The sequence below is a fragment of the Apostichopus japonicus genome, chromosome 6 (assembly GCF_037975245.1).
Source record: "Apostichopus japonicus isolate 1M-3 chromosome 6, ASM3797524v1, whole genome shotgun sequence".
Taxonomy (NCBI): Eukaryota; Metazoa; Echinodermata; class Holothuroidea; order Aspidochirotida; family Stichopodidae; genus Apostichopus; species Apostichopus japonicus.
Genome location: NC_092566.1, coordinates 14,237,644 through 14,247,500, shown reverse-complemented (window position 1 = coordinate 14,247,500; position 9,857 = coordinate 14,237,644). Strand labels below are relative to the sequence as shown.

At 36.1% G+C, this 9,857-nt stretch overlaps 1 protein-coding gene across 2 annotated transcripts in view; it reads right to left on the bottom strand.

Annotated features, from left to right (window-relative positions):
* The window catches only part of LOC139969059 (alpha-N-acetylneuraminate alpha-2,8-sialyltransferase ST8SIA3-like), a 32,277-nt gene extending 25,430 nt beyond the window's left edge, over positions 1–6,847 (bottom strand). The window contains exons 1-5 of one of the 2 annotated variants that reach the window (XM_071973802.1): positions 6,599–6,847; positions 6,232–6,345; positions 5,378–5,525; positions 2,607–2,713; positions 2,200–2,289 (exon numbers count right to left, since the gene is read on the bottom strand). In XM_071973802.1, the coding sequence (XP_071829903.1) occupies positions 2,200–2,289; positions 2,607–2,713; positions 5,378–5,525; positions 6,232–6,345; positions 6,599–6,801 (662 nt within the window). In that variant the 5' untranslated portion in view covers positions 6,802–6,847. Of the gene's footprint in view, positions 1–2,027; positions 2,290–2,606; positions 2,714–5,377; positions 5,526–6,231; positions 6,346–6,598 lie in introns of those variants that run through there. The other variant, XM_071973801.1, reaches the window with a different exon arrangement.
* Between the last annotated feature and the right edge of the window lie 3,010 nt (positions 6,848–9,857).

Genomic DNA, 9,857 nt, shown 5'->3' with positions numbered 1-9,857 from the left:
TCCTCACAAGGAACCATGCAGATTCTCTGGACAAAGGCTACTCAAAATTGTTGAGCGGATTCTTTCGCGGATTTGGTATATCTGGTTTTGCGAACTGAAAACTGGGGTTTGGTTCTGTTCCTTCAATGACCTCGAAGCAACTACATTCACTGTAGTTGCATTGCATTGATGATGAATGGTTTGCATTCACCTCCCTTGATCATTTCAGAAAGTGGTCATATATGCTAACTGAGGTATACAATCTCGTCCGTCGGATGGGGACGTTAACTGGTGGTCCCGAGAGCAGGAATGTGTGCAATAGTTAAATCCTGTCTCGTACCTTTCTGAACACTCATCGAAAAGAAAGGGTTTGGTAAAAGTCGTCGTTCATACATGATCAGTATCATCATACCTTAAGGAACCACCCAAAATAGAGCCTGGGCACAAAAGCTAAACGACTTAACTGATTCACCGTCAGGCCCAGTCCCTTGTATCGAGACTGATGATGACAATGTTACGTCAAGTGTGTCACAATTCTCTAGAGGGAATATGTATTTAGGCATTCAAATGAGCTTCAGTTGGCTTCCTAACCCTTGGGATATTCTAGACTAGACGTCACTAACTTACTTGTGAATTTGATAAAAGGAGGTTGTCATTGACGTAGGCTACATTAGAACAGATTATCAGAGCCAAAATTTAAATGACTTCCATATGGGAAATTAAACCGTTCATCCATCCCAGACCCGCCCAAATTAGTTTAACTATACTATATCCATAGATCAATACGACCTGAAGTTGGAATATTAAACATGGTTTGCCAGTGGATTTGCGTCTATGGCGAAAATAATATTATAATTCTCATGAATGTTAGTATTTTATTGGTTTCCTAGCAACTCGGCGCTTAATTTTTCTTAACACTCCGACTAATAAAATTACATAAAATCACATGAAACAAAACGTTTATGAAACGACGTATCGGAGTATATTGTACAGTCCTTGATTTAACGGAAAAAAAGTTACGCATATTCCATATATCACGGTGTACGCGACATGCAGAGGTCCATAACGAGAACTCTGAGATTTCGATTGTTTCTATTTCATATGCTATGTTACGCTGCCTCCATCCCCACGTGTGCACAAATCCCAAAGATATGCAGTTCTGTCACTGGTTGACAGAAATTGTATCACGGTGCTTCAACCAACGTTCGTCCTAAACGTTTACTACGAGATTTCGCTTATTTGTTTCAACTTTAAATATATATAGATAGATAGATAGATAGATAGATAGATAGATAGATAGATAGATAGATAGATAGATAGATAGATAGATAGATAGATAGATAGATAGATAGATAGATAGATAGATAGATAGATAGATAGATAGATAGATAGATAGATAGATAGATAGATAGATAGATAGATAGATAGATAGATAGATAGATAGATAGATAGATAGATAGATAGATAGATAGATAGATAGATAGATAGATAGATAGATAGATAGATAGATAGATAGATAGATAGATAGATAGATAGATAGATAGATAGATAGATAGATAGATAGATAGATAGATAGATAGATAGATAGATAGATAGATAGATAGATAGATAGATAGATAGATAGATAGATAGATAGATAGATAGATAGATAGATAGATAGATAGATAGATAGATAGATAGATAGATAGATAGATAGATAGATAGATAGATAGATAGATAGATAGATAGATAGATAGATAGATAGATAGATAGATAGATAGATAGATAGATAGATAGATAGATAGATAGATAGATAGATAGATAGATAGATAGATAGATAGATAGATAGATAGATAGATAGATAGATAGATAGATAGATAGATAGATAGATAGATAGATAGATAGATAGATAGATAGATAGATAGATAGATAGATAGATAGATAGATAGATAGATAGATAGATAGATAGATAGATAGATAGATAGATAGATAGATAGATAGATAGATAGATAGATAGATAGATAGATAGATAGATAATGATAATAATAAAGATCAACTACTAGTCACGCTCGTTGATCGATGATTCAACCCATTTTCCAACAGGATGTACACTGAGCATATTATCAGACATTCTCTTTACACATGCTTCAACAATGTTGGCTTACCGTTAAAGATGTACAAACCGGCATAATAGCAATGTTGTTAAATAGATAGATCACTGCACAACCGATATGAACTAACCTTTTTCGAAAGATGCTTGGGTTAAAAGAGGTAAGGTTACTTTTAGCTCCTGCATCAGCTGCAAAAGGTTTCAAGGGTGCAGCGTTACACCTGCAGAATTTTAAAAAGAGAATATTTCAAATGCCGTTGAAATTCATGATTATTTGACAATAAAGTGGTGACAGAAGAAGAAATCGTAGGGATTTACTGCTTTTGAATGTGAGATTCCACATATACATATTTACGCAAGTCAATTCAATAAGCACAATCAGCGCACTTTCTAAATGTCCCTACTTTCTTTACCATGCATGCTCCGCCAAGAAAACAACACAGAGTATTTGCTCCAATATGTCTCAAATTTATCTTTCCCCCGTTTACTGCAATACGATTTGTTATCCAAAAGGTATATTACTCTCATGTCAACTTACCTATATTCAAACTCAGCTTCGTCTATATGCCTTCCACAATTAGAGTGTAGGAGAGAACCGCTGTTGCCTACCACACTGCACCGGCTTAGCCTATTAAACGTATAGTTCTGAATGTAAAAAAAATGAACAATAAGAAAATAATGTTGACACTTTAAACTCTTAATAAGTGTATGTGAGTGGCACTGTCCCAAAAATGTGTTGGGTCAATCTCAATGCCAAGTAAAATAGGTCAATGTTAAGAGAATAACCGGGATTGAGACTGAACGTGATGAATTTTTAAATAAATATATAGCAGTTTTGATTGAATCATCAAACCAATACCGGCGGTCTATATATTGTATGTTACACACCTACCGTAAACAAAGACAAGTGCAAAATGTAACAACAGCTGCCCTTCATTTATTATGAAGTATGAATTAATATCAAAATTTAAATTGACGTGTACGGACGCTTGTTATATACATCAGTAAACTTATTTATCTATATTACTCGTAAAAATAGCGCAATGTCTATATGTATTTTACCGTTTCATCACGCCCACTCGACTCCAGACGATTCAAGTTTGTATATTCCCGTATAATATCAACATGTATGTTTAAACTCTTCTCGAAAATCAGATTAATTGTATTAATTGCGTTAATATAGCGATTATAATAGTGCAATGTTGTTGCAGCTATAATAACGAGTTTGTATACATTGCTGGTTGGAAGTCTGAACAATCAATTTTACATTCCGTTAATATTGGTTTAGAGAGCACCTGGTAATGTTGGCTGCATTCCATTTACCTTACTCAATCCCAATAGACAAGTCTGATCTATTGTTTTTCTTATCATGATATATTCTCATCAATCGGTAGGCCTACGAATTTTGAACGTAGTATTAAATACTTTTGCAGTCTCAAAACAAGGCTTTCATTACATTACCAGTGGTTTTTGTGAGGGGGTGGGTGAGTGCTATGGCACCCATCTACAATCATCAGTCGAGGGAGAATGATTTGGTCACTGATAACTACGTAGTAAATCACACACATCAATGGAAGGGGGAAAATACAGACAAGAACCTCTCAAGTATGAGATATAAATGATGTTGGAACGGAAGGTGATCAAGTACGTTATACGATTTCCATATACGTCTTTTACGACGTGAAGGAGCATTTTGTCAAAGGAACTCAAAGAGTCATTCAACAACTGTCGGTTCAGTCGCTCGTGGCTCAGTCTTGCTAGATCCTCCAGATCCTTTTGCGGTTTCGCCTTTCTCTGATAAAAATTGATCTGACAGTGTAAGATTTGGATTTTACAATGAACGACTAGACTGACTACCAGTGATGTCTTCTTGAGATACAGAAGAACAGTACCACACTCAGAGTAGTGTACGTTGCCTGAAAAATTAAAGAACTACGGACACCTAGCCAATTTGTTCCATATTCGGTACATATGTTGTGTGTAATAATATCATTCAAAATCTGTTGAAAGTTTATGAAAAGCTCATTTCATTGACAAGATATACACTTTTGTAGTTTTTATAAATCTGGGAAACTCATTAATTATGTGCAAACTATGATATGGTGCTTTGCGCTCATTAAAATTTCATATTTTGGCCCTAATTAGCCTATAGTTAACCCCTCATTGCAAGCCCAAATATATCATTTGAATAATGTGGTGTTCCTCTTTTCAAAGAAGACAAATTATCACAAAACCGGCCGAGGCCACGAACTGTGTTCAGTGTCCTTGAAACGAAGGTTGTGACAGCAATGTAATAACATAACAAATATTTAGGCAGTAATCCCCTTTACATCATCAATGTCCATAATTAGCTAAATATTTAATTGTAAATAAAACTAAAAAATAAGAAAAGACTTGTTAAATGGTCAATCTTTGATGGATTTTGATGGGAGTTACAGTTCCTTTCAGGATTTCTAATGCCTGTTAGAGTGATTAGAACAATGTTGTTCATAGGTGTCCCTAGACCTTTACGCGTCCGGATTTAGTCGAAACGGACCCAATGAAGGGAGTTTGTTAGCATGTTTTCGGTCACCATCAGTTATTTTATGTTTCAGGAAGATTTCACAGGGAGAGCTGGCAGATGGGTTGGAGTTGAATTGGGTTTTTCTGAGAATATCACACATGTTCGTGAGCGTCTGGTGTTGTTTTCATTATTTACCAATTCCAATACAGGCTGAGTCCATATTTGCCCATAAGATGTTAGTGAACTCTCTTTTTGTTCGTAACAACTGTATAGCAAAGGAGATTAGTTTCGGGAGATTTTATGTTCGTTCATATAAGTATCCGACTTAAACACGAGCTCTCGTTTCCTTTTGTCAATTTGCTTTAGAACTAAACTTCGATCATAAATTTCTTGTTTCCTTCGCTTTACACCATCGTGTCTGTTTCACATGGTATTTACATGTACAGAGCAAAAGTGTCCATAGAGTATCTAGACCTATGTTCACATACAATCATACAAGTTGGTGACTTCAAGAGTCTTGCAGTGAATGATCCGCAAGCCTGGACTGGTGAATGAGGTAAAACATAGGAAGTTGATGATCCCATGTTGTTAAATGAACCAAGGACAGCACTGACCATGTAGATGCTGACACACTTCACTGAAAAATTATGTCATATACTCTAATGTTAACTAACAAATTGAAGAGGCGCGTGCTGATTTATAATTAGTTAGAAAACGAAAATGCTAGGGTTGAGGATTTTCGTTGTCCAGAAATAAAAACCCATATCATCAGAACAGTTGTTTCGTTATGTTTATTGTTTTCCTACCTTTGGTAGTGATTCATAAAATTTGGATGACACATTCCAGAGGCCTTTCCCACTGACATAAGGTAACTTTGATCCGATCGGAGAATTTTCTTTAGTAACAAACAATAGATTAGTTATATTTGTTCCCAACTCCTGGTGAATTTCTTCCCTATGCAAAAAGGAAAACAAAATGTTTCCTGTCTGTAAAACATTGTAATTTGTATTCTTGTATTTTTCTTTCAATGGTGGTAAGTAAATATAAAGGACCACCCACAACAGCGTTGAATAATCATTGAGGCATATATAAGGTTAAGAGTTGAGGAGAATTATTCACGATCATGCTATAGAATTACATAAACTTACAGGTAACTGAATGAAAACTTTTTGAATATTCCACCTGGCAATATCACATAACCCACCTGCTTGTCTAAGAGGAACTATGGATCATTGTAAAAAAGGTAATCCTTATCATTGATTCTGGTCAAATGCACAAGCCACTAAACATATCTTTGTCATATATTACACCATAACTGTGAGCCTCATTTTGACTACATATGTCTGCATATGTCATGTCAGGGCTATATAGTTATTGAGAGAGTTGTGTCTTGGGCAGTATTGTCAAGTTGAACACAGATCAGTTCAACAGCAGATACACACCTTCGGTCTGCATAATGATCTACCAAGAACGAAATGGTCATATAATATGTGCATAGGTTGAAACGGGAAAAACATTTCGTGTGAATGTACAAGTCTACTGTTGTGATGGAATATGTGAACTGAATGAAGAAAACCATCGGCAAATGTTCCGCCACCATTTACATCATTTACTTAGTAACATATCATAGTTTGCACGCTTATATATGTAGGCTACTTACCTCAGTCTTTCAATGTTTTTTCCGTTGAATTTGTGTTCACGTTGTAACAATTTTCCATACAGAAACAATTTCTCGTTCTGCTCATCAAAAATAGCAGTTTGGTTGGAGATATTACTGTGATGAAATTGATAGAAATGCTCAGTTTTGAACTGCAACAAAAGGATTGTTGATATTGTGATCAAGTTTTTGCGTATGCCTACTAACTATTCAAAACTCTTCTTCGCAGGGCCTTGAGGCCTAGGCCTCTGCTCTAAACATGAATCGGTGATGTAATTGTAGCATAATTATCATTAATGAATATATAACAGATTTCGTTCAAATCTAGCGTTTACACATAGACGGCGCTTGCATTTAATGATGGGTTTACCTTATTGTAAAGATGTTCCTTTGGTATGTTGCTGTTGCCTGTACACTCGTGTTTCTTGTGTTGACAATGTCTATTCGTTCTTCGCCTTGAATTGTCAATGTATATCGTCGCACATTGTGCTCGGTGTACCACCAACCAACGGTTACAGTACATATAAAGCACAGAATAATTCCTAGACGCTCAATGCGACAATGTCGTCCCATGTTGATGTAATCCCGTTTAGAAATGATGATACAAACTAAAATAAGATCATGTATAATATATGTGAATTTGTTTGTGCTCGATGACCCAAGGTACGGAAGTTCGGAAGATCCACGGAAAAAACTTAATGTTGAGAACGCGAGGACTTCAATTAATTGACACAAATTTAATGTAGGCCTGCTGTTGCAAATATTATATTGATGATGCAACTATATGATATGTGGTTCAATTGCATTCGAAGACATAGCAGTACACATAGCAGTTTGGAATCTGACCTCGCGAAACTTGTTATGTTCAAGATCAGTGAAGTCATACAGACTTGAATTTTGGCGGTGTCGCTGTACGAGACGAAAACAACAATTACAGTTGATTGAGTTTTTGATTGAAGTTACCAATGCACGATCGGGAGGAAAATACAAAGAATACAGATAAATACGGTGAAATATGTTGTTCAAGAGAAACAGGCACGTTCAGTATTATTCAGTCAACGAGAGTGTCGAAAAGTTGGCCAAAATCATATTTCCATCCCGTGAAAACTAAAACATGAAACTAATTCCACAGAAGATTCTTGAATACTTAAAACACAATTCCAAGATGTAATACTACGTTTTGCATACTCTTGTAAGTCACGTGGTATTTATTAGTATTATTATTATAGTATTATATTAGTATTATATTTAGTAGTATTATTATTATAGGTTATTTTGCTGGTATCTTAATATTGTCTTTCATTAAAACAATACTTAGTTCTCTGATAAGCTTGTGGTATTGGTTTCCGAAGTCTCCTCTTTGAATTCCAGAACAGAAAAATATCAGGTAAAGTGTTATCCACCAGGGACTTCCTTCCAGCCTGTCAAGGTAAAAGCGTCATACACTTTATGGAGGCGTTCATGCTACTCTATGACGGTTTTGAACAGTGTTATCCTGTGAAGTGTAAAAAGTAGTTTAGATAGATTTGACAGTCATGTGAAATCAACAGGTTTCTGATGACCCAGAATCCAACATTGTCGTTAGCATATTGGGTTACATGATCAAGCTAAAAACAGAATTTATCATACTTTCTGTCTCTTCGTCATGAAAATTAAAATAATGGTTCAGAACCCCTTTGCGCTACAGAGGACGGGGTTCGATTCCTACTCGTGCCTTGATACTTACTATACTGCAGTTGTTGATGGTTTTTTAAGTTTCGTTGTAATTTGGTGCATTTCAGTGATGGGTAATTAAGTTCATGGCTGCACGGCAGTGGAGACGACCAGGTTGGTACCACCTTTCTCGGCATTTAAAAAAGTGACTAAGTCTGAGAGTTCTACTCACGTCTGTTGGATGAGGATGTTAATGACGGTCCAGTGAGTGGGATTTGTTTGTTACTCTCTGAACACTATTCGAGAAGAGACGGCAAGCCTTCGCCGGTGTTCATCCATCATCAAATTGCTTTGGAGTTCGTTGATGAGCCATAATTGGCTTCTTGAACCCTTCGAAATTTAAAATCATAATGAGGCCACATAGTGCAGTAGAATATGTTGATTGAATTGCTCTACTTAGAACACATCCATCACCTTTCAGAGTTCATTTTATTCTCGGATGTTCTACAAAATATGAAATACATAAGATCTGATGGATCGTTTATTAGCATCTTAAATGACCCCTTTGAGTTCATATTTGCGAGACAATATCTCAACAAATGGCATTTCATCTATCAGTATTTTAATTTACAATGTTGCAAAGGCCTTCTGAGTACAAATATGCAACGACCTGTCCAGCCCAAAAAGGATGCTGTCAGTGTGAAGTTCTTCATAATTTTTTTGTTATAATACATGCCAATATGACAGAAAGCTGAAAAACGGTATGCCAACTTTCATACCAGGTCATACCGAGTATACAGTATAATTTTTGACCTATCAATTTCTCGAAATTTGTACACAAGATGTAGGACCCGGCCTATACAGACAGACCACGATAGATGTACAGTGCGGGCGTACAGCTAAAAACATTTTGAAGTGGGTACACACAGTTAAACAGTTTTCTATGCAATGTGATTCACGTGATCGAGACACTTTAATTCTTTTAGATGTATGTACATTTCCACTGATGTTAATGCTATATAATATTGTGTTAATGTTATATTTTTCGTGTCTTGCGATAAGATGATTCCTCCAATCCTTGCAGTTGTGCAGTCAGGTACATACTTAGAACAGTACACATGTATAGTGCATGAAATAACACCGAGAGGGTGTGCGAAATTTGCCCAATTTCAAAACGCCTTTCCGAGGCTACCCACTAACTACCAGTGCTAGGAACAATATCTCTATGGTATCCGTACACTGAGGTGAGATCCATGTTCACAGACTCGATATTTTGTCATGTTTGTTTCATTTTGGAACCCTAATCCTGTACTGAAGGCTGCATTTTCAAAATAGCGGATTTAGAACAAACGTTATTCCTATATACATAGTTCGGTGACTGTGGCGTGGAAATCCAAAGACAATTACACACAATAATTTTCGGTGACTACCGCAAACCCTACTCCTGTTCAACAGAACATTTTCCCAAAATTCCCTGTACAGTATAGAATAGGCAAAAATTAGAACGACGCCATTGCAGCCATTGTAGCCACTATATTAAGTATAAACCTTACTCCTGTCAGACAATATTTTTCCAAACTTCCCTGTAAAAATATATGCACCATAAAGGTTAGAATGACGTCAATGAAGCTACAATATGTGATAGCCACTATAAACTTTGTCAGGGTCAGATGACCCAGTTTCTTGTCCCTAGGCTCCACTGGGTCAGCTATAACTTGTATAAGGCCCACACTAAGTGGGGAATGTTTTAAAAAGTACCAAAAGCATACTACAATTTATCTTGGCCAATAAAACTTCAAATATCACAGAATTTTGGCTTGAAAAACATTGCCAACTTAAACAATGAACTGTTCTTCACCTTAGTCATGCAACAACAAGGCAGGTAATTTTCGGAGTTAAGTGAGTTAATTAATAAGATATTGAGAAAATATCATGGGCCGATACTTGTGATTCTAATCACAGAAGGCTCCAACAAA